Source organism: Stegostoma tigrinum, chromosome 24 (genome assembly GCF_030684315.1).
Source record: "Stegostoma tigrinum isolate sSteTig4 chromosome 24, sSteTig4.hap1, whole genome shotgun sequence".
NCBI lineage: Eukaryota > Metazoa > Chordata > Chondrichthyes > Orectolobiformes > Stegostomatidae > Stegostoma > Stegostoma tigrinum.
Genome location: NC_081377.1, coordinates 17,861,474 through 17,887,350, shown reverse-complemented (window position 1 = coordinate 17,887,350; position 25,877 = coordinate 17,861,474). Strand labels below are relative to the sequence as shown.

Sequence of the window (25,877 nt, the reverse complement as noted above, 5' to 3'; positions counted from 1 at the left end):
CTCCCCCCACTGCATCACACAACCAGCCCAGCTCATCCCCTCCACCGACTGCATCCCAAAACCAGACCAGCCTGTCTCTGCCTCCCTAACCTGTTCTTCCTCTCACCCATCCCATCCTCCCACCTCAAGCCGCACCTCCATTTCCTACCTACTAACCTCATCCCACCTCCTTGACCTGTCCATCTTCCCTGGACTGACCTATCCCCTCCCTACCTCCCCACCTATACTCGCCTCTCCACCTATCTTCTTTTCTCTCCATCTTCGGTCCGCCTCCGCCTCTCTCCCTATTTATTCCAGAACCCTCTCCCCATCCCCCTCTCTGATGAGGGGTCTAGGCCCGAAACGTCAGCTTTTGTGCTCCTGGGATGCTGCTTGGCCTGCTGTGTTCATCCAGCTCCACACAGTGTTATCCCTTCTACAATACTGACTATTTTTGCTCTAATATTTGTCTTTTTTATCCAACGTTCTTTAATTTTGTTCATCTCTTCATCTCCTATGTCATTGACACTTATTGGCTTGTGGCTAATGGTACAAACTATCCACTTGCTCCAATAGTCGATTGTCAGCTTATGGTATTATTATCAACAACCAAATCACAGCACGGACAAACTGGACCCTTTTCCCACTCACGTAAGAACTTAACCTTTATTCAGCTAGGCCAACCACAAAGTCTTTTTAGCTTCAATTAGAAAATGTGTTCAGAGTAAATAGATGCCAAAGACATATTTATGCACACTACGCGCATCATATGACGATTTCTGCAGAGGAGGAAAGGAGGTAAACCGAATGATTGTGATATTTTTTCACCAGATTGGCTAACACGAGGGGTCATAGTTTTAAGGTGGTTGGAGGAAAGTATAGAGGGGATGTCAGAGGCGGGTTCTTTACACAGAGAGTTGTGAGAGCATGGAATACGTTGCCAGCAGCAGTTGTGGAAGCAAGGTCATTGGGGTCATTTAAGAGACTGCTGGACATGCATATGGTCCACAGAAATTTGAGGGTGCATACATGAGGATCAATGGTCGGCACAACATTGTGGGCTGAAGGGCCTGTTCTGTGCTGTACTGTTCTATGTTCTATTGCTGTATATTTGATTTATCTCAAAGCAATGTAGAGTTTACATCTTCTAAATCGAAACAGTGTATTTACGGAACTTGGAGCATCTTAGAACTTGGAAAAACAATTTCCAAATCACAGCACTGACATAACCAAATCAGCAAACGTAACCAATTAATCAAACCCAGATCAATGAAACTATTGAACATTCCAGATTATATGGGTGGCACTCAGCCAACATTTCGCTGCACCTGAGAAAGTTGGAAGCTAATATCTGGAATATCTCAAAAGCCCATTCACTCATGTTAATCATAGAATTATGGGATGTTTACAGGATAGAAGGAAACCATTCAGCCAGTCATGTCCATGCCAGCTCTCAGCATGAGGAGCTCACCTAATCCCATTCCTCCACCTTTTCTCCAGCAGCACTGTAAATTTTCTCTCTCTTAATCATGATCTAATTTTCTTTGGCAATCCACATCGAACCCTATTCTATCTGACTCATAGGCAGTGCATTCAGATCCTAACCTTACTGTGTAAAAATGTTTCTCCCTTATGTTGCCATTGCAAATTTGCCAATCACTATAAATCGGTGTCCTCTGGATCTCAATCCTCCCACCTACAGAAGCATTGTCCACTCTGTCAAGAACATTTAAGGGCTTGAACACCTCTATCAAATCTCTTTTTAACCTTCTCGTTCCAAGGAGATCAGAGCTAGGTTCTCCAGCCTATCCATGTGACTGAAGCTCCTCGACCCTAGAACAAGTAAAAATGTGTTTTGTAGATTTCATTCACTTATAATAATTATGTTCTCCTCTCAGCTCCTGGCAATGTTTTATGTGAATCAAATTCAGTTTGCTCCTGAAAGCTGCCTGATGGATTATCCTATTGGAAACCATTGTACATGCATGCATTGGAGCAAAATGAGAGCAGCATTTGGAAGTTGTTTACCAATTGAACCACAGCTTATCTCCGAGCTACAGTCATGGGAACAGCCTGATCACTTGAAACAAGCAATGTATTTTCCCACTGCTGCTCTGCACAATGCTTATCCACACATCAGAATGGATTCACAGTTAGAAAATGCATGTTCCATCCACTACTCGAAACCAAGTGGCATTCCAAACGGTTTCTTCAAATTCAGACGTCTACAGGTAAACCGCCTGCAATACTAACGCAACACTAGTTAGCTACTGTTGTTCTACAGCACATGGGTTGCAGCAACTCATGAAGGCAGCACACCACTGCCTTCTCAAGGGCAATTAAGGAAGGCAATAAATGCTAGCCCAGACACAATGAATGTTAAATAATTCTGCAGGTCTGGGAGCACATAAACATACTACAGGGCTATTTCAGGTGGAAACATATCCTTTTCTTAATATTCATTCACAGGACGAGGTTGTCACTGATAAAGCCAAAATTTAACACCCATTGCTAATTTCCCAAAAGAAGGCCTGAAAAATAAAAGGGCAGAACAGACATAGCTCCATTGTGTCCTCCCTGATTTATGACAACAATATTCAAACCAGCAATATCTCCTAGCAGGACAGGCAATGTTTAAGCTAGTTTACACCATTGCTAAATTCAGGGCTCATTTTCATCTTCTGAGAAGATACAACGCTGAGGCTAGCAGATGGTTTTCCCCTTGCAAAACCCGAAATAACTGCACAGAACCTGGCATCCCATCACCCAAGTTATCCTTTACTTACACTTGCACAGCACATGGGCTCTGGCCAGTGAGCTCAGAGCCAGTTGCTAGCGTGTCGAGAATCCCTGAGATTCCTGTTTATATCTGTCAATGAGGACTCCCTGATTAGCCCCAGTAAGGGAGCTCATATTCAATGGATCCACCAGGCCAACCTTCCATTACATCACCCCATCCCATTCTAAAGCCATCGATTTCAGGAGAACAAAAATAGAAGAGGTGCAATGCAGACAGCTAATCTTTCTACCAGTTCTGTCTCCCTGCCATTGTCTGAGCAAAACATAATTTCAGGGTTAGGAAAGCAATGGTCACAAGAGGGTGCTAATGTTCTCGTTGACAATCTAATAAATCTAATAATTCTCTGCCACTTCTGCCACCTGCAATCTGACCCCACTGCCAAGGATATATTTCCCTCCCCAACCCTTATCTGCTTTCCGGAGGGACCATCCTCTCCATGACTCCCTCGTCCACTCTCCACCAGGCCCACCACACCCGGCACTTTTCCCTGCAATCGCAGCAAGTGCTACACCTCCCCCCATCACCCCCATCCCAGGCCCCAAGAAAACCTTCCACATTAAACATATGTTCACCTGCACATCTGTTAATGTGGCATACTGTATCCGCTGTTCCCCTTGTGGCCCCTTCTACATCGGGGAAACCAAAAGGAGGCTTGCAGACCACTTTGTTGAAAACTTACGCTCGGTTCGCAACAAATGACAAAACCTCCCAGTCGCAAACCACTTTAACTCCCCCTCCCACTCATTGTACGACATGTCCATCCTGGGCCTCCTCCAGTGCCACAACGGTGCCACCTGAAACCTGCAGGAATAGCACCTCATATTCCACCTCAGAACCCTACAACCCAATGGGTTTCAATGTGGACTTTACTAGCTTCAAAATCTCCCCGCCCCTGACCTCATCCCAATACCAGCGGCCCCTCTCATCCCTGCCTCCTTGATCTGTCCATCTTCTCTCCCATCTATCCACTCCTCCCGCCTCACTGACCAACGCCCACCACCACTTCCTTCCTACACTCACATCTACTGGTTTCATCCCCACTTCCTTGACATGTCTATCTTCTCTCCACTTATCTGCTCCTCTATCCAGCTTCTATCATCACCTCCCTGCTCTCGCTCTCTATTAATTTCAGAGTCCCCTTCTCCTCCCCCATTTCTGAAGAAGGGACCAGACCCGAATGTCTTGTTCCTCTGATGCTGCTTGGCCCGCTGTGTTCATCCAGCTTCACACCTTGTTATCTTATAATTAATTACAATATCCCTTTTCCTGTTTGAATAAGATGTCATGTACCATTATCGGAGCACGTCTTAAACTGCAGGCAGTCAGAACCTACCTCAACGGGATATGATGTCTGAACCCCATGATTTACTGGGCAGTCTGAAGCATCAGTGGTAGACATCAGGTGTACCATACTTAGCCTTCCAATAATACCATAGGCAGAATCTGTCTGGAAATGGGTTAAGTGTCATTCTTATCTGACTTCATGGAGGCTTTTCTCCATGAGGCTGAGCAAGGTGTGTAACATGATTGTCTCTAACCTCACTAACTAGATAAGGGGTGTTTAAGAGAAGGACTTCATTTCTCGACAGCACAGAGCCTACATAGCATTCACTGGGTGCACTTTCCAGACGGCATTCAATTAGATGCCACGTGAAAGTATTACAATTGATTCCCAGGTGAAGGTCCCCAATTCATCCCGATTCCAGAAAAGATATCCCCCAGTGATGATGCTGTCCAGTGACAAGGGATGAACTGTCTCATTATTCAGCACCTCCCTTGCTTAGTAGCAGCCAGGTCAATTTAAAGCAGGATCCCTTCCCTCATGGATACCTTTTCCCAAACCAAATGTGTTTATCTTTTAAAAAGAGGCAATTTAACACGGTTTTCTTAAGTTGAAAAAGAATTGAGTTTATCAGCTACTTAAACATGTGAAAGCATAAGAAAACACACAGATTAGAAACAAGAAGCGTGTCCAAAAGATAAAGTTTAAAAAATGTCTTTTTGAATCAGTCGTCGGCTGGGCTACGATGAATAGATTGAGACATGGTGATTACCGTAATACTGACTTTGGAAGCTAGCTTGTAGATTGGAGACCCTTGGCTTTGCAATTAGCTGAAAGGATTTGTCCAGATTCCTCCTAAAGTGGCTTTGCTGATTTGACTAGTTTTCAGCAAGCAGTAAAGGGATTCTGCGCAGAATCTCACAGGGGTCTGAATGACAGGTGCGATGATGGGAAATCCCAGAGGATTATGTGAGAGGCCTGTCTCAATGTCAGGAGCAACTAGGTACATTTTCTGTCAAGACAAGATTCTCACTCGGCAGCAGTTAGCAGCCTCATTAGCACCGAAACGCACAACTCCCATGAGGAACTCCCGTTCTACCATGAAGAAACTAGATGCCAACAGTTCCCAATATGGAAGTAAGAGCGGGAAGCTAGGTGACTCCAGCTCACCGCTAGAGCCTCTGGGTCCTCATCTCAGACACCTAGCAACAAGGTCTTAGGGAAAGCTCGAGGACACAAGTTGCATGAACCTCTTGTCTACTGACACTGGCATCCAACACGTGCCAGTCTCTTGGAACACTCATGGCACCTCACTGATCCCTCCCTCACGGCATTGTACAGCTACTTACAGCACATGGGCTGCTGTGGTTCAAGAAGGCAGATCACCATCACCTCCTCAAGGGTGAGGAATCCCAGCCAGCAATGCCCACTTACTATGAGTGAATTTAAAAGAAATGCAGCATGTTTCTTGCACCCCAGGGCAAGAGGAGAAAGGTTTTAAAAGGCAATCAGAGGCAACCTTTTTACACACAAAACGCTCTAAGTATGAAATGGACTGCCAGAAAAAGTGGTGGACGCAGGTACAGTTACTACATTTAAAAGACATTTGTATAGTACATGAATAGGCAATGTTTGGAGGGATATGGGACAAACAAAGGCAAGTGGGTCCAGTTTAGTTTAGGAACATGATCAGCATGGATTGGTTGGACCAAAGAGTCTGTTTCCATGCTGTATGACTCTTTGACTCTATAACTGTTTTAGTCCATCACTCTAACACACTAGGGCTTACAGTTATTTTATCTCTCTCCCGTCTTTTGTTTTCCTGGAAGGGTAAAATACAAACGTGAGAAAAAGAAAAAAGCTGCAGGTGCTGGAATACGAAAATATGAACATAAATTGCTGGGAAAAGTCAGCAGGTCCAGCAGGATCCAAGGAGGAAAAGCAAAGTTAACGTTTCATTTCCCGTGACCCTTCTTCAGAATCAGAAAATGAAATGTGAGGCTGGATGAGCACAGCAGGCCAAGCAGCATCTCAGGAGCACAAAAGCTGACGTTTCGGGCCTAGACCCTTCATCAGAGAGGGGGATGGGGAGAGGGTTCTGGAATAAATAGGGAGAGAGGGGGAGGCGGACCGAAGATGGAGACAAAAGAAGATAGGTGGAGACGAGAGTATAGGTGGGGAGGTAGGGAGGGGATAGGTCAGTCCAGGGAAGACGGACAGGTCAAGGAGATGGGATGAGGTTAGTAGGTAGGAGATGGAGGTGTGGCTTGGGGTGAGAGGAAGGGATGGGTGAGAGGAAGAACAGGATAGGGAGGCAGAGACAGGTTGGACTGGTTTTGGGATGCAGTGGGTGGAGGGGAAGAGCTGGGCTGGTTGTGTGGTGCAGTGGGGGGAGAGGACGAACTGGGCTGGTTTTGGGATGCAGTGGGGGGGGGAAGGGGAGATTTTGAAGCTGGTGAAGTCCACATTGATACCATTGGGCTGCAGGGTTCCCAGGCGGAATATGAGTTGCTGTTCCTGCAACCTTCGGGTGGCATCATTGTGGCACTGCAGGAGGCCCATGATGGACATGTCATCTAAAGAATGGGAGGGGGAGTGGAAATGGTTTGCGACTGGGAGGGGCAGTTGTTTATTGCGAACCAAGCGGAGGTGTTCTGCAAAGCGGTCCCCAAGCCTCCGCTTGGTTTCCCCAATGTAGAGGAAGCCACACCGGGTACAGTGGATGCAGTATACCACATTGGCAGATGTGCAGGTGAACCTCTGCTTAATGTGGAAAGTCACCTTGGGGCCTGGGATAGGGGTGAGGGAGGAGGTGTGGGGGCAAGTGTAGCATTTCCTGCGGTTGCAGGGGAAGGTGCCGGGTGTGGTGGGGTTGGAGGGCAGTGTGGAGCGAACAAGGGAGTCACGGAGAGGGTGGTCTCTCCGGAAAGCAGACAAGGGTGGGGATGGAAAAATGTCTTGGGTGGTGGGGTCGGATTGTAGATGGCGGAAGTGTCGGAGGATGATGTGTTGTATCCAAAGGTTGGTGGGGTGGTGTGTGAGAACGAGGGGGATCCTCTTTGGGCGGTTGTGGCGGGGGCGGGATGTGAGGGATATGTTGCGGGAAATGCGGGAGACGCGGTCAAGGGCGTTCTCGACCACTGTGGGGGGGAAAGTTGCGGTCCTTGAAGAACTTGGACATCTGGGATGTGCGGGAGTGGAATGCCTCATTGTGGGAGCAGATGCGGCGGAGGCGGAGGAATTGGAAATAGGAGATGGAATTTTTGCAGGAGGGTCGGTGGGAGGAGGTGTATTCTAGGTAGCTGTGGGAGTCGGTGGGCTTGAAATGGACATCAGTTACAAGCTGGTTGCCTGAGATGGAGACTGAGAGGCCCAGGAAGGTGAGGGATGTGTTGGAGATGGCCGAGGTGAACTGAAGGTTGGGGTGGAAGTTGTTGGTGAAGTGGATGAACTGTTCGATCTCCTCTGGGGAGCAAGAGGCGGAGCCAATACAGTCATCAATGTAACGGAGGAAGAGGTGGGGTTTGGGGCCTGTGTAGGTGCGGAAGAGGGACTGTTCCACGTAACCTACAAAGAGGCAGGCATAGCTGGGGCCCAAGCGGGTGCCCATGGCCACCCCCTTAGTCTGTAGGAAGTGGGAGGAATCGAAAGAGAAGTTGTTGAGGGTGAGGACAAGTTCGGCTAGGCGGATGAGGGTGTCGGTGGAGGGGGACTGGTCGGGCCTGCGGGACAGGAAGAAGTGGAGGGCCTTGAGGCCATCTGCATGCAGAATACAGGTGTATAGGGACTGGACGTCTATGGTGAAAATGAGGTGTTGGGGGCCAGGGAATTGGAAGTCCTGGAGGAGGTGGAGGGTGTAGGTGGTGTCACAGACATAGGTAGGGAGTTCCTGGACCAAAGGGGAGAAAACGGAGTCCAGATTGGTGGAGATGAGTTCAGTGGGGCAGGAGCAGGCTGAGATGATGGGTCGACCAGGGCAGGCAGGTTTGTGGATTTTGGGAAGGAGATAGAAACGGGCCGTGCGGGGTTGGGGAACAATGAGGTTGGAGGCTGTGGGTGGGAGGTCCCCTGAGATGATGAGGTCATGAATGGTGTTGGAGATGATGGTTTGGTGCCCGGGTGTGGGGTCATGATCGAGGGGATGGTAGGAGGTGGTGTCGGAGAGTTGGCGTTTGGCCTCGGCGATGTAGAGGTCAGTGCGCCATACTACCACTGCGTCGCCCTTGTCTGCGGGTTTGATGGTGAGGTTGGGGTTGGAGCAGAGAGAGCGGAGGGCTGCCCGTTCTGCGGGGGAGAGGTTGGAGTGGGTCATCAGACATCAGACATCAGACATCAGACAATCAGACATATCCTTTGTCTGGAACAGCCTATCTTTCAATGCATATCATATTTGCAATCTAGGACACCGCACACCGGAGATGGTTTTTTTCTGAGAGGGGTAATCAGTCTCTCATAAACTCTGTAATCATAGGGGATCACAGCTCAGGTTTATGAATGGAAATCTCTCCCTTTGATGATTTGATGAAGTGCCCTTGACTTTCGTCAGGTGCAACATTACATGGCTCGCCTCAGGACATGGCGTTATCCACCCATTCACTGAATGTATTTTCTAAGCTATGTTTTCACTGGTCTGTCCTTAATTTATAGAGCAAGTGTGATACTTCAAAGTTCAATATATCCTTACATTTTGGGTTATGATCCATTGTTATATGCACAAGGGAGGAGCTAATGGTATTGGATGATACCTTACCATGATTGGCTAACTAACAGGAAACAGAAGCCCAGATCTGTGCTACTTCCAATCCTGATTGGACCGTAACCCCTGGCCTCTGTAAACTCGGCTGCTGGGGTACCCAGGTACCTAAAACATTTGGTTAAAGTCCATTGTGCAAAAGTGTGCTATGAAGGGACACAGCTGAGAACTTTCAACTGGACACACTGCATATGCAGGTAAAAAGATATAACGTCTCTCTTTCTCATCACACCTACTTAGACTTATTATTATAGTGAAATATATCATTATGTGATCTAAGATCAGTGTCTCTTCTGCAGATAGTCTGCAATGATGTAACCCATATCATGAATGTGAAGTTGTCTTAAACTATGCTCCTAACTCCTGCTAAATTCCTTTCCATATTCCTGGCTGCATACTACTCCTATTTTAATGTTTTCACCCTTGATTTAATATCACTCGTGGCTTTGCTGCTCACTACTTTGGCAATCTCCTCCGTCACTACAACCCTCTTTAGCACTAGCTAGGCTTGAAGTAAAACAAAATTGACAGAGGATTAGTAGCAATGAGCTACCTCAAGCAACGCTTACACACTGCTTATAACACAAGATACTAGCTGTTGTCATAACATGAAAAACACAGGGAAAGGGAATAAAACTGAGAAGAATTAGAAGTACGTAGGGTAATGAAATTCAACAACAAAAATAATGTGTTTGTGTATCACCTTTAAGAACAGCATGGGACAGCATTGTGGCTCAGTGATTAGCACTGCTGCCTCACAGCGCCAGGGACCCAGGTTCGATTCCAGCCCTTGGGCAACTGTCTGTGTGGAGTTTGCACATTCTCCCCGTGTCTGTGTGGGTTTCCTCCGGGTGCTCCGGTTTCCTCCCACAGTCCAAAGGTATGCAGGCTAGATGGATTGGCCAGGCTAAATTGCCCATAGTGTTCAGGGATGTGTAGATTAGGTGGGTTATAGGGGGATGGGTTTGAGTGGAATGTTCTGAGGGTCAGTGTGGGCTTGATGGGCCGAAGGTCCTGTTTCCACATTATAGGGATTCTATGATAATGTGTTCACAGCAGCATTATCAAACACAACTTGACACTGAGACAGAAAAGGAGGCATTAGGAAAAATAAACAAAAGGTCAGTGAACTGGTTAGGTTTTAAGGCATGCCTGAACAAGGAAAGAGTAGTAAGAGGGTTAGAGAGATTTCAGTAAGGAATTTCATCACTTAGAGACTTGACAGCTGATGAAACAGTTACCAATGGTCCAATGGTTAATGTCAGGACCACTAAATTTAGGAGCACAGATATCTGATATGGTTGTAGCGTTGGAGATGACTACAGAAACATTGTACATTTTAAATTTGGGATATTATTCAAACCATGAACCAATTTGTGAAAGTTGAAAGATGTTAGAGTGGTCAGCAGTATGTTGGAATAGTGCAAGGTAATAAGGAACAGTGACAAATTTCAGCAATATTATGGCGATGACAATTGGAATCCATAGAGACGGTGTAGATATGGACATGAGGAGCTGAGAAACTCAAAACAGAGACAAATATGACACCTATGTTGTAAACAGTCTGATTCAGCTCAGAACTTAATAACATTCTTAGAAACTATTAAAAGATAATGGAGCTTTTTATTCTGTATGCTCTTTCTTCTTCCAACAACAAGGAAAAACAATATCTAACCAGAACGGTCTTCTTCACTCAAATGAAAAAAAAGGAGTTGAAAATTTGCTGATAATTTATTTGTTTCAAATTTGTTTGCAAGTTTCAACTATTTGAATGAATGTAAACAATTGCAACTTTTTTTCAGGTCAAATGGATTAACAAAGAGCCTTTGGAATGGCAGGCATTTCAATTTTTTTGTTCATTGTCTCATACAAAAATAACGTTACTATTTCACCTATATTGAAACTAAAGTTGTTCTCGGGAATTGAAACTGATGTAAATCTTTTGAAATGAGGCCAGATCTGCTACATACAAAAACCCACAGGATGCCAGTTTGTCATTTAACATTGTTTTCACTAGATCACCAGATTCTCCACCAGATTCTCCGTGAGATTGCAGTAAGGTAACTTCCAACGTTTGGTGATGAATTTGTTATAACCTGTGAATAACTGGTCATGAAGAATGAAACCTACTAATTTAAAAGCAAAGTTACTTCTAATTTTCATAATGCAGTCAGAGTGTAAGTAGGAGTGTCCGATGCTTGTGTTGATTGTTTTAATATGGTTTTTAAATTGTCTCTGCATTTCCTCTCCTTCTCCTCTCAGACAACTTTTGTTCTTTTTTCTTCTGGTATCTTGAAGCCACTTATGCTTTTCTGGTCTATAATGAGACAGATATCAGTTGTGCACCATTTTCTCTGTTTTTAACTCAGATTGTGAGCATCACTGAACCACCTAAATACACTCAGTCTCATGTTACTCTCATCCAGCATAAGATTTTCACTTGTATACTATTTGTAATAAAGTCTCAAAATGTGTTATTCAAAAGCAAATTCTTAGGTCTGCTGTGCAATGCACAGAGGGAATCTGCCCCATCCCAACTTCCAGGGGAAGGTGCTGCGTCGGAGTCTGGGCTGGAAATCCTGTCTGATTCCCACCTTCCAAACTAAAAGATACTGAAGCCCATTATGATATCCATACCATTTCACAGTTCTCAAAGGGTCCACGGACTGAAAAATCCTCTGACTTCCTCTCCACAGATGTTGCTAGTCTTTCTGAGTTTCACCAAAACATTCTGCTTTTGTTTTAGATTTCCAGCAAATGTAGTTCATTGTTTTATTGCCTAGATGCCACTTGGCATGAAAAAAGAAATAAAATGTGAAGAAAGACCTGAGAAACAAGAACAGTTTGCAAATGGCACCCTCTCCTGCGGTGTTAGGAAAACCTGTGTTATGTCATGGTTAGGAAAAGCTCACATCCTCTCACTTGTCTGCATGTACATTTGCCAGGAGATGTTGCTACATTCAGAGAGGAATCAGAAGCTGCTGACGTTCTAAGGAAGTTGGCAGCTAAAGTCTCGAGTAATTTTTCTGCTGCCTTGGAGGTTGACAGCAATTAACTTGGCATGAGCCGAAAATCAAGACCTGTGTTTTTTCCTCATTTATTTGCATTAGTTAACCCTTTCCTTCTCAGCCTAGTCTTAGGGACAGCTGGCATTTTGATTTTGCATCGTTTAACTGTAACAATTACGATAAAGTTTCATCGAAATTCGAACCAAGATTAATTCCCAATAACTGAAGTGATTTGTTTCTTTTGAATTGGTGCCAGCAAGACCCAAATCCTTGACTAGATCTTATTCACTGTAACTCTCTTTCTGTAATTTACAATCTTTGTCCCCTTTGCCCACCCAAACCTTAGTGATATACAATGGTAATTCCATGAGAGCGTGAGTAATACCCCTGATCTTCATTTTGAGTTTGCTTGGTGAGTCCATAAAGTTACTGGATAATATTTCTGCCTTATCACCATCACCCACTACCAAGAAGATGTGGGGTTTGAGACATAAAAATGATTTAAATACTAAAGAAAACTAACTCATCTTCAACAAAAACAACAAATTAACAGATTCAACGATTGCTTCTTGTCTGCTATTATTTGACTTCTGAATGGACCTCTCAAATTTTAAAATTAATGTTGATCTCACACTGTATGCACCTTCCCTGCAATCATAATACTATATTCCTCGCTCTGTTCTGTTACCCAAATGCACCTTGTATGGTATGGTCTGGCTGTACTGCACACAAAACAAAACACTTTACTGTACCTAGGTACATGTGACAATAATAAATCAAATCAAATCAAAATGCTCAGATAAAGGCTGTAGAAGCTGTGATTTGTAGAAGAAGGTCAAACAAGAGGAAAGTTCTTAAAACTTCTGGTAAAAATAATAAATCCTTTTTTGGATTAAATATAATGGGATCATGAAAGGAACTGTTGAAGAACAGTTATTACAGAATCTTCAGGGTAAATTCAGGTGAGCTCATTCCTATCTTAAGCATTCCGTTGCAGCAGTCTTCACTCCTCTGCATTGTTCAGTTGCTATGAATGCGATGCAAGTATCAAATTGGATTTAACTGTAATCCAAGAAAAAAATAAGGGACTTAAATAAGATTGGGCAGCTAGTCTTGATAACTAATGCTCAAAGTGATAACAGCTGTGCATGATTCACTTACTTACAAAGTGCCCATTTCACCAAAATCACAAATTGTCCAAGGATTAGAGGAGAGCACCATGCATAATCTTAAAAAGACCAGACATAAGGCTACGCCAGCTTAATCCACTAACCTGTTTAGACGAGCTACAAGGGCTTGTTACAACCTCAAAGGCAGCTCATCAGTCACACTGAAGAGCAAGATCAATCACCTGGCTCTCTATTCAAGATCCGAGATAAAACAGTGGGGGTAAGATTATGGCAATAAGTCCTGGTTGGCAGTTGGTCACAGTTTTAATGTGATTTTCAGAGTGAACCAAGTTCTTGTTTAAATTGTAAATCCAGACCATTTATTAGCATGTTAGCCTGTTTTAGACTCCCACATAGCGCCTGAATCAGTTTGAAGTTAAATATTTACTTGCTGATGTGTGATCATTGAGTGACACAATTAATGCAAGATACAGGCTCACTAGATCTGGAAATTCAAAAGAAATTTCCTAACTTCTTTAGTGGTAAGAACTTGGAACCTGCTACCACAGAGAGAACAGTTGTAGCAAGTAGATAGATTTCATGGAAGGGGAGGCCAGACAATTAGAGCAGCGTGAAGGGAGTCGAGGATTATGCTGGTAGATTTAGATGGGAAATGTTGAGACGAAGCTCAAATGAAGCGTAAACACCAGCATGAACTGTCTGGGCTGAATAGTCTCTATCTCTGCAGGATATGCTATATAATTACCCCCATGAGATGAACTGACTGACATCATGTACATAATTTCCATATGTGTGTAAAGCATTCACATTGTAATATTATCTCTCTTATCACTCCCTTTTGGTCAGACTGTACTCATTGGAAACTAAATCTAGTGTATTTTGTACAATTCAGTCTGCTCCCTAGCAATTCAATTTACTTGAGAAAAGTTGATATTATACAGAATGCATGTTAACAGAAGATAAAACTCTTGACAAAAGAAAAGATGGATGAAGCTTTAATTTAAAAAGTTTCATACATAGGTACATAATAAAATCTTTATGAGAGGCTTCACTAGTGGCTCTGTGGTTAAACAGACTCAAGCTATGATGGAAAATTCAGCCACAGTTTCTATCTCTAGTTTATGGTTTTTGTTGGAAAGAGTGTGGGGTAAGTCTGTGTCAGGGACCTCAAGGAGGACCATCTTTGTCTTGATCATTCAATAATCTGTAATGTCAAATATCTCAACTACTCATATGCAGAATGTAGTCAATCATTCATTTTCTGCCAAGAGCAACTCTGTTTTGACTATGAAAGCTTTAATCAAGCTGGTTTTTGTCTCCTGGTGGTGATTTTCCATCACCTTTCATGTTTAAGGGTAGGATGAGGATGCAGGATTCCAGTCCAACTTGTTCAGAATGAGAATCAGATCTGCACTAGATTCAAACCTAGTTTTATTCTGAACCACAAGCTAGTAATGCAGAAAAATAGACCGTGGATCTATAATCAATATGGGATGAGGGAAAAAAACTTCAATGAGAACAATATAATGGGGATTGCTGTATTTTACAGGTAGAAATATTGTGTGAAACATAAACAATCCATTCTTGATCATCCACCATCCAACTTCAGTATGTTTCGTGGAGCATTTGGTTTCTTCATTTCCTACCTCTTAGTTTCAAGCACATTTGCAACCTCAGGTGAGTAGATATATTGCCATGAAATGATACATTATTACAACTTAACTAACCAAAAGAGACATTAATTTATCTACTTATTGCCAATACAGAAACTTTACAATTGGGTTTGTATATACTTCCCTATAATTCCTGTGTCACACACTGCTGGTGTTATATATATTGATAGGTCAGTTCCCTATCACTGCTGCACTTGATGTGCCATGGTCCTGAAGTTGTTTTTGATGGCCCTTGGAATTTCCCAGAATTTTATTTTCCCTGATTGGTTGTATGGTTTTCAAATCTATTTCTTATTCATGAGCCTCTCGGTGATCTAGGTGAATGTGCCTGTTGGGGAGTGTGGTGCACTGACATATCCCTTCTTACACTGGTTTGTGGTTAAATCCACACTTGCTCATTTTCAGGCTTGAGTGACACAAATGTTTTAGTGGGAAACAAGTCGGTTCATGCAACAATATTGAGAGGATGGTTGGTAATATTTATAAAAATGGGCAGATTCCTTCCTGGGAAATTGGGAACAATGCCCATGCTTATATGCACACACTCCACTTGTAAAGATGCTGCAAATTAATTTCAGAATTCTCTGTTATAACATTACTGTTTTAGAGGGCTCAAAGTTGACTGAAGTGAAGGAAATTCGTTGTTAACTGAAGTTTTCAATTATTTATCAGCATTTTCTTCTTGATTCCCTTCTGAAGGCTATAATTCTTAAAGGCACAGGTTTCAAAGTGCTTCTCAAATTGAGCATCCAGATTCTCATCCTTACAAACCCAGTACTGGTTATAACCTCGTACTCACTGCTCATGATGCCAAGCTGCAACTAGATTCAAATTGAGTCAACTAGAAGCAAAGGCTTTTTTAAAAAATTTCTTCATTTTCTTTGTACACCCATGTCCTTCCTTCCAATAGGGATAACTAACACCTCAATTCCAATTCCAGCAATTATCCTCTTATAAGAAACAAATCCCAGCAATGACTATTTATCTGAGAAAATAGCTCAAAACAGTTTCTTGCCCTCCTTCCAAATCTCTTTAGCCTCTTTTCCTTAACTCACCAATCTAAGCAAATGTTGAATGTTGGCATATTTCATTTTTATCACTAAGTTCAAAGTGATTTCTCAATTTCATTCAACGTTGCAACAAACTTCACTTTTTGTTCTCATGTAATGACATAGCAGGTCAGTGCAGGGTTAGAAAGCCATTTGGTTCATTTATATTGGCTCAGTATCAAATGTAGTGCTCGTACTGACAACGTGGATTCAGACGCAGGCCCACAGAATTGTGAGAGGCATAGATGGGGTGAATAATCCGGCTTTTTCCCAGGGTGGAAAGGTCAACTACAAAAAAGCCAAAAGGTTCAAGGTGAGGGGTGAAAGTTCAGAGGAGAAGTGCAGGGAATATTTTACGCACAGAGGGCGCTAGGTGCCTGGAATTTTCTGCCAGTGGAGATGGTGGAAACTGGCATGTTAGCAAAACTTTAAGGCATATTTTGATGGGCACACAAATGTGAGGTGAACAGAGGGATACATACCACATATGGGCAATACGTGGTGGGTCCAAATGAGGACTAGGAATCGGTGCAGGCTTGGTGGGCTGAAGTGTCTGTTCCTGTGCTGTGTCCTGTTGTATTTCATTGTATTGTAAAGCCATTTAGGTAACATGTAGAAATCAGTGGGTGCATTACACAGTTTGATGCGGCTGGCAGTCATCAGCACATCATAGAATTGTGAAACCCTGGTTTTCTATTGTAGCAAAAATGCAGCTTCATATTCAACCACAAGTCCAGAGAGTTAGGAAAGAAAACGGAAGACTAAGATACACATTTACACCAATTTTCAACATTTCCTCTTCTTCAGATCCTTCACCAGATGAGGATGACTCCTGTGGATTAATGCAGGCACTTCCATATATTGTTGTCTTTGGAGGTATGGAAATCAGTTAATTTTTCCTACTCAGAGCATTTTGCATTAATAATATTGAGGACACATGTTGAAAATCTATTAAATTTAGAATTCATCCGACAAAGGGATTGGATAGTACCATGAACTGATCATGCAGCTTCAATGAATTATCAACTAATGAGAAGAAAACATGGTCTACAATTTCGGTATTTAACTTCCTTGTATAAAATGTTAATGGATATATCTGTAACAATCATGAAAATAGAATGATTGTGCTTGATATATGATATGGTTTCTTTCATTAGGGAGAAGTGTCAATATTTTTGTGTGTACACACATCTCATCTCAGGCCATTTTATTTCAGAGCACACACATTCTGCGGTCCAGTGAACAAGAAATTTTGCCCAGATGGTTGTCTATCATTTTCTTAGTGGACCTTCAAGAGACACATGAAAATGGTTAGGAAAAAGTTTCACACTTTTTTTTAAATGCTCTGGGGAAATACCTGTCTTTATTTGTCCTTTTCTACAGAGGAAGTCTGGTGTCAAAAGCTCTGCGAAGTGGGGACTGAACTGGCATGTCCCTTCTTACTCTGGTGGTTCATGATTAAATCCACACTTGCTCATTTTCAGTCTTGAGCAGCACAAGCATTGTAGTGAGTTCACACAGCAATATTGAGAGGACTGTTGATAACATTTGTAAGTAAAGGGTCTATTCCTTCCCTGGAAAATATGCATACATTCCACTCGTAAAGAAGCTGCAAATTAATTACATAACTTTCTGCTGTAACATGAATGCTTCAGAGAACTAAAAGCAGTTTGAAGTGATGGAAATTTGTTGTTAACACAGAAGTTCTCAATTATTTATCAGTATTTTCTTCTTAATTCCCTCCTGAAGACTGTTGCTCTGAGAGGCTTGGGTTTCACAGTGCTTCTCAAATTTAGCATCAAGGTACTCAGCCTCACAAACCCAGCAATGGTAGTAGCATACAATGCCTACAGTGCAGAAGAAGGTCCGTTGAAGTCGACTCCACCACAAACCTCCAAAGATCGTGCCACCCGGACCCAACCCCACCTGATGCCAGTAACCCTGTATTTTCCATGGTTAATCCAGCTAGCCTACACATCCCTGGACACTATGAGCAAGTTAGCATGGCCAATCCACCTAACCTGCTCATCTTTGGACTGTGGGAAGAAACTGGAGAACCCAGAGGAAACTCATACAGACACGGGTCGAATGTGCAAACTCTGCACAGATACACTCCCGATGCTAGAGTCAAACCAGGGTCTCCAGCACATTGAGGTAGTAGTGCTAACCACTGAGCCACTGTGCTGCCTCATACACATAATCTCATGCTCACCACTCAGTGTGTCTATATTATCTCCAGCTAATCACAGCTACCAGCTCAGATTCTCACATTAGATGAACCTTAGAGGCTAGTATAGAGTTAAGTGAGCATGTGGTGAGTCATCTGTGGATAGGCAGGCAGCAGTCAATCCAGTGGAAAAGGATTGTTCAATATGCAGATGTTTAGGCTGAGGCTGCTGATGTGTTCTGCTGCAGAGTAAGATATGGGCCTCAATGGGGTGACAAAAAGGAATGTGCAGATGGGCATTTCACTCCAATACACTGAATATGCATATGCTAATAATATGATGATGTACATAATTACAGAATCCTAACATCAGAAGTCACATGTTATCACAATTCTAATGAAGCAACGATAGACTAACTATAGTGAGAACAATAGTACAAGGATCAGTATTTCATATGTTTATGTGTGATGTTTAGAGTTTGTTAGAAACCAGTTAGTATTCAATTCTGGATAAAGCAGAGACAGAGATGCAACAGGCTCAGAGTAAGGAAAGTCTGTCAAGCTGCCAAAGAGTGCAGGCCTGAACTCCAAAACCCAAATCTCACACAGAGAGCAACCATGAGGGCAGAACAACACACAGTTGTATCCGTGTAGTTACATCAGTCCATGGTGTCAGCTCAAGCCATCAGGAACATGAAGAAATCTGGAGCTCCAACAGGCACAGTGTTTAGCTTCTCTGCAACCTGTGCTCCAACTCACTGTCTTACAACAAATCCAGTGGCTCTGTTATTGCTATCCCTACCAGTAGCAGTCTTTGTGACCGCAGGCCACCTCCTCCTCCCTCCTTGTAAGGAGCATAGACCTCCATTGTAGCACGAGGAAATATGAACGTGTTTTCAACAGTATATGATATCAAATTAACGTATATGAGCCGATGCCTTCAGATCAATCCTCCCATCAGATGGTATGACATCTGGTCCTACCAAGGAGAAGACACACAGAATATGCCTGCGCTACAAAACATAAAAGACTTGAAGATATCTCATTTTCTTCCAGTTTCATTCTCCATTTTTTCCAAATGTTGCAAACAAATTCTCTCTGCTTTGAGGGAATTATCCACAAAGACACTCCATATATGTGACAGGAAGATCATTAGCACATTTCTTGCAATCTCAAAAATGCTTTATCATCTTCAATATTAGAAATTCTCCAAATTCACTGAATTGGAAATGGATACATCTCCAGAAGGTGTAAGAGCATGTCTATAACAGGATGACAAACCTATTATATTTTCCCCTGAGATGCCTCCAGTAGCTCAAGCAAAAGATTTCAATTTCAAAACAGAAGCTCTTTCTCCAGTTTTCACAAAACAACAGTTCACACAAACCTATTCAGCAAACATTGTTCATGTCCACCACAAATTTAAGTCTATAGCTCTCAATCAATCATTTCCAAGTATGCCCCTTCCCTGTAAAGATCCAGGGTATGATTTAAAAGTACAATAGAAACTTGGTTCCAAAATGACTAAATAAAAACTGAAAGAACTGTTGATGCTGTAAATCAGGAACAAAAACAAATTAGCTGGAAAAGCATAGCAAGTCCGGCAGCATCTGTGAATGGAAAAACAGAGTTAATGTTTTGGGTCCGGTCACACTTCCTCAGAACCCCCATTACTATTTTGATGCTCTTAGGCAACTTTCAAATTCTGCTAAGAGTAAAGATATTCCTCTGGAGCCACACGTAGATAATAATAAGTCTGAGTTATAAAACAACCTCAGCATCAAAACCATACACTTTGGCAGAGGAGATTCAGAAAGCTACATCAGACAATGACTGGTTGCAACAGCTGAAAAATGTCATCAGCGGATGGCCTGAATATATATAACAGATCTTTGAATAAGCCTGGTTCTTCTGGTCTTTCAGAGACAGGCATATTCTGTGCGTCTTCTCCTTGGTAGGACCAGGTGTCATATCATCTGATGGGAGGATTGATCTGAAGGCATCAGTTCGTTGTTAATTTGATATCATATACTGTTGAAAACACGTTCATATTTCCTTGCTGCTACAATGGAGGTTTGGGCTCCTTACAAGGAGGGACGAGTTGGTGATCTGTGGTCACAAAGACTGCTACTGGTAGGGGTAGCAATAGCAGGCATGTCTTCCAGGTGTAAGTGGAAAGATACTACAACATTGTTTCTACTCCAGGTGTTAAGATTTTGTATTAAGCAATGGCCAATTCCTACAAAGGATAGGCGGCATATATGAACTGTACATGATCAATTATCTGTCACACTGAATGGCAACTTGCTGCCTGAAGACATCACACCTGACAATAACACACCTACAATGAATGATACTCATCCACCCGTGATGACAGACAGCAAACCAAAGAACGAACTGATACAATCAAGTCATTATACCTGTTTAAGATGTGGACCAAACACAGGCAAATTGAACTGCTTACATTTTGCATGACTGGTCAGCATGGGCGAGTTGATTCGAAGGGCTTGTTTGCATTCTGTATGTCTCTACAAATAGATCTAATCATGTTGTATGTCTGCCAACGCATTATCTTAATATGTACAGATATTATATCCATTTCAAACTGGAATATGTTGATCAGAAATAGGTTCCATTATCTAAAAGAAAAAGGAATGATGTATCACAACACTGGTGTTTCCCACTGTCCCTTCGCGTCCGACCAAAACGAAGGTCTATGTGAGGAGGACGACTGGCAATTTTTTTTGGTAGGGTGGCACGGTGGCTCAGTGGTTACCACTGCTGCCTCACAGCACCAGGGACCCAGGTTCGATTCCACCTTGGGTGACTCTCTGTGGGGAGTTTGCACATTCTCCCTGTGTCTACATGGGTTTACTCTGGGTCCTCAAATGATGTGCAGGCTAGGTGAATTAGCTATGCTGAATTGCCTATTGTGTTCACGGTTGTGCAGATTAGGTGCGTTATAGGGGGATAGGTCTGGATGAGATTTCCTGAGGGTAGGTGTGGGATTGTTGGGCGGATGTTCTGTGTCCAAACTGAAGGGATTCTATGATGATATATAGTTGTACAGGTCCAAGTCCAGGCTGGCCATGTACCACTAAGACAGTAAAATGCCATCACAATATTCCAAAATCCTTCTCATCTTCATTTCTATTAGCAGCCATGGTAATAATGCTAACAGTCTGCATTCCGTTGCCAGATATTTGCTCCCGTAGTCAGTAGACACAGCACCCAAACTATGTGTAAGTCTGAGATCTGATAGCAGTGTGAGTAATTAGTGCTGTTAATACAACAATCCCCTCTTCACTGGCTTATGTTATGTGGGCTAACATATAGATAGCACACAATCATATCATATCTGCAGTAGTGTTTAACCTCAAAATTACATCATGCTCCTTTGAAAATTTTAGGTAAAATAATTTGAAGTGATTCCATGATAACTACAGTAGCATAAAACTTGCATATTGTTGAGAAATAGTTCAACACAATTTTATTAAATGTTGTATTATTTTTCCATTTGGTATAGGAGCAGCAATGTTTGGAGGTCCTCCGGTTGTTGGAGCACTTGGATTTACCACAAAGGGGATAGCAGCGAAATCTGTGGGAGCATTAATGATGAAAGTCACTGCATTACTCAATGGTGGATCAGTGCCTGCAGGGAGTCTGGTGTCAATACTTCAAAGTCTAGGTGAGTTATATAAATTTATGTGGACCAAATTTGGCTTATACATTCTTTGTGTGAATCTTCAATTATGCTGCACTACCGGCATGCATTACTGAGATTCCTCATCTCCAATTTTTTACATTTGTTGCTACAATGGGAGAATTCCCACAAAAAAACTTGTGCCTTTTACATTTTACAGGTATGATAGCATAACGGTTATGTTACTGATCTACTGGGCTAGATTTTATAAAGAGGCTGGTACTTGTCACATTCCCTGTCCCCAACCATGTAAGAAAAACATTAGACATTGGTGGAGGCATAAGTTGGCATCTGGGATTGTAAGAATATCTATGAAGAAAAGTGATGGGAAATGGAGTGTGTAAAATTCCAGGACTTTAGGGTAGGAAGGGTTTGAACATTCTACGGTCATGTGGCTACAGACGTATGGGGTTGTGGGGCAAACTTTGGATGCCAGGAAGAGGGCAATAAACATGGGGTAACCCCTACTTGATGTGCCACTCCAATAAAGTAGGGATTCTATGATGATTGTACGATAATTCTATCCTTCCTCTCTTTTCAGAAAAAGCAGTTTGTGAAATGGTCTTTGCATTCTGACCTGCCTCCTTTGTTCAGCATTACATGGCAGAGATGTATTAGTCCATTAACTACCACTTACGGACATCCAAGGATCCTACTAGGAATAGGGGTGGATGGCCTAGTGGGTGCTTTACCAATGGGAATGATTCAGGGTGAGCAGGAAAAAGGTGCATTGGTGATCCAATACGTGTTATGTACATTAAAAAAAACCTAAAGGAAGGCAGTAAAATCCAGCCTGGTGATCCAGAGTCATGACTGCAGATTCCACAGTCAATGGTTCAAAAATGCTAGCCGCACCTGCGCGGCCCATATCCCATGATGAATGCAAGAAAGTCCTAATTGTTTCATTAATTCCTTAGGGAATATCCCAGCAACAAAGAAATAATAAAATGTGAGGCTGGATGAACACAGCAGGCCAAGCAGCATCCCAGGAGCACAAAAGCTGACGTTTCGGGCCTAGACCCTTCATCAGATAGCTTTCTAGGGACTGGGCGTCCATGGTGAAAATGAGGTGTTGGGGGCCAGGGAATTGGAAGTCCTGGAGGAGGTGGAGGGCGTGGGTGGTGTTACGGACGTAGGTAGGGAGTTCCTGGACCAAAGGGGAGAAAATGGAGTCCAGATAGGTGGAGATGAGTTCGGTGGGGCAGGAACAGGCTGAGACAATGGGTCGACCAGGGCAGGCAGGTTTGTGGATTTTGGGAAGGAGATAGAAACGGGCCGTGCGGGGTTGGGGAACAATGAGGTTGGAGGCTGTGGGTGGGAGGTCCCCTGAGGTGATGAGGTCATGGATGGTGTTGGAGATGATGGTTTGGTGCTCGGGTGTGGGGTCATGATCGAGGAGGCGGTAGGAGGTGGTGTCGGAGAGTTGGCGTCTGGCCTCGGCGATGTAGAGGTCAGTACGCCATACTACCACTGCGCCACCCTTGTCTGCGGGTTTGATGGTGAGGTTGGGGTTGGAGCGGAGGGAGCGGAGGGCTGCCCGTTCTGCAGGGGAGAGGTTGGAGTGGGTGAGAGGGGTGGAGAGGTTGAGGCGGTTAATGTCTCGACGGCAGTTAGAGATAAAGAGGTCGAGGGAAGGTAGGAGGCCTGGGGGGGGGGGGAGTGTCCAGGAGGAGGACTTGTGTTGGAAGCGGGTGAAGGGGTCAGTGGAGGGAGGGTTAGGTTCCCGGTTGAAGAAGTAGGCGTGGAGGCGAAGGCGGCGGAAAAACTGTTCTATGTCCAACCGTGACTGGTATTCGTTGATGTGTGGTTGTAGCGGGACAAACGTGAGCCCCTTACTAAGGACTGACCATTCGTCCTCAGTTAGTGGGAGGTCTGGGGGAATGGTGAAGATTCGGCAGGTTTCAGTCTGGCTGTCTTCTCTGGGGTTGCTGGCTGTGGAGGCTGTAGGCGGAGTGATGAGCTCGTCGGCGTCGGCCGTGGGTGGGGTTCCGTCGGCGTTGGCCGCGGGCGGGGTTACGTCGCCGGTGGGAGGAGCGGGGTGGGCAGCAGCGGCTGTGGTGAGGGTGGTGTGTGAGGTGTTGTAACTGGAAGTGGAGGCGGTGACTGCAGCAGCGGTCTCGGAAGTGGTGTGGCCGGCAGAGACGGATGTGATGTCATCAGTGGGGTCTCCGGCCGTGTCCTCATGGTCAATGGCGGCGGGTGCATGGTGAGGGAGGGTCAGGGACAGACTCGGGATTGGGGAGGTGCAGGAATCCTCTTGTGGGTGGCAGGGGCCAGTGAGTTTGTTGTACTTATGATTTTTGGTGACGAAGTAATTATGTTTTCTTTCAACAGGGGCAAAAGCTGGGCTTCCTACCTTGGGTTCAATTGGAGCTAGAACTGGATATGACTTCCATAAATACTTTTTGTGTGGAAAAAGTAAAAAGTCATCCTCAAAAAACTAACATCAGCAAGCAGGAAAAGGAATTAGTTGTGCACAGTTTAATTACAAATAAAGTACACTGTAAATTTCATACACTTTGTGTGAATAATACTAAGAGAATAATTGTTACTGTTTCTGACTAATCTTTTTCTGACCAATAACTCTCCAATTTTATGGGACATTATGTCCACTCACTGAGGAATTACAATTAAATGTTAGCACAGGTTCTTTCATTTGTTAACTATTGTGGAATTGTATTGCTTTTAAACTGTATTCTGACTTGTTTAGCCTAACATAATAAACACAACATGAATACAATGCTTCCTGCAAGTTTCACCCCAAGAATAAATAAATTGATCCTGTGTAGAAGACAAAATTACGTTGAATGGAGCAAACACATTCCTTTCAGATACAATCACACAGTCAGTGGTCTGCAAAATTGGAGTATTGTAAAGAAAACTGTGTGTGTACTCCAGACGGGTGTGGTGGGTGGGGAGAGATTACAACCACAAAAGCCGTCAGGTTTGAGGATGCAAATATCTTAAAATCGCAAACATGAGCCCAATTCATGGTGAACTTGCCCACCCTTGCTTCATCAGAAGCCAGGCAGAGAGTAGGCAAACAACCCATACCCAAGAGTTGAATTCCTCATTTAAATATTTTAAAGGGGACCTGCACCTCAATTGTATTTCTCTGCCAGGATTAACACTTTTAAGGCTCACAATTAATTGCCTTTCAAGCATTGTTTGTGTGCAGGAAGAACAAGAGAGCTTTCTCAAAGCCTTGAGATTAGCTGTCATTATTATTGGTAGTGAAATGTTAAAGGGTGAATATTGGTTCTGCTGGCATGTCAGAAATTAGCTGCTAAACTGCGCCGTTCGCTCTCTGTAAATATTGAACTAAAGCTAAAAAGATACAGAACTGTCTAGAGCGGCAGTTGAGAATTGAGGAACTATATATGCGTTGTTTTTGGGCAGCTGAAATTTGCTTCCAAAGATAGGTGATTTAAGTCACTTATGATCACTGTTGCAAGGCAGATAACTATGGTGAAGTACAAAAAATTGTATCTTGCCTACGTGACTAACTGTGATGTAAAATCCTATATAAAGGGAAGGTGGCTCCCTTATTATCCCAATAAGGGAACCACCACTGTGCAATACGCCACATATAGCATGGAATTTGTAGAGTGATCCTCCATGTTGGTAAGGACTTATTTAAATAAATGATACTGCAAGTTATCTGTCTGTTGATGCTGTACATTTGTTTCAAGCATATATGTTAGGTGAAAAGAATTCAACAGAACAGTAGAGCCATAGAGTCAGAGAGATGCGCAGCACTGAAGCAGATCCTTTAGTCCAACTCATCCATGCCGACCAGATATCCTAAATTAATCCAATCCCATTTGCCAGCATTTGGTCCATATCCTCCGAGACCTTCCAATTCATCCATATCTATCCAGATGCTTTTTAAATGTTGCAATCGTACCACAGCGTCCACCACTTCCTCTAGCAGTTCATCCCATACATGCACCACCCTCTGCATCAAAAAGTTGTCCCTTTAGGTACCTTTTAAATCTCTCCCCTCTCACCTTAAATCTATGCCCCCTGGTTTTGTTGTCCCCTGTATATACCAGTGAGAAGAAAGGACTGTAGAAAAAGGGAAAATCAGCCATGGACAATTAAAGAAATAAAGGAGGGTATCAAATTGAAAGCAAATGCATACAAAGTGGCAAAGATTAGTGGAAACAAGAAGATTGAAAAACTTTTAAAGGTTAACAGAAAGCCATCAAAAAAAGCTATAAAGAAAATTAAGATGGATTATGAGAGTAAACTAGTTCAGAATATAAAAACAAATAGCAAAAGTTTCTATAAAGATATAAAATGAGAAAGAGTGACTATGGTAAACATTGTT

The 25,877-nt window shown here is 43.2% G+C and overlaps 1 protein-coding gene across 1 annotated transcript; it reads left to right on the top strand.

Annotated features, from left to right (window-relative positions):
* The first annotated feature begins 10,792 nt into the window (after positions 1 to 10,792).
* On the top strand, positions 10,793 to 24,015 carry LOC125464854 (interferon alpha-inducible protein 27-like protein 2A). The gene is made up of 5 exons (XM_048557698.2): positions 10,793 to 10,874; positions 14,502 to 14,629; positions 16,482 to 16,550; positions 21,368 to 21,529; positions 23,879 to 24,015. Exons 2-5 carry the CDS (start codon positions 14,563 to 14,565, stop codon positions 23,986 to 23,988), a joined length of 408 nt encoding a protein of 135 aa, XP_048413655.1. The 5' UTR covers positions 10,793 to 10,874; positions 14,502 to 14,562; the 3' UTR covers positions 23,989 to 24,015.
* The last annotated feature ends 1,862 nt before the right edge of the window (positions 24,016 to 25,877 follow it).

Excerpts from the sequence above, each read along its gene's own strand:
- LOC125464854 (XM_048557698.2), top strand. The coding sequence starts at position 14,563 with ATGTTTCGTGGAGCATTTGGTTTCTTCATTTCCTACCTCTTAGTTTCA. Across the intron at positions 16,551-21,367 it reads ATATATTGTTGTCTTTGGAG|GAGCAGCAATGTTTGGAGGT; the intron begins GTATGGAAATCA and ends CATTTGGTATAG. Across the intron at positions 21,530-23,878 it reads GTCAATACTTCAAAGTCTAG|GGGCAAAAGCTGGGCTTCCT; the intron begins GTGAGTTATATA and ends TTCTTTCAACAG.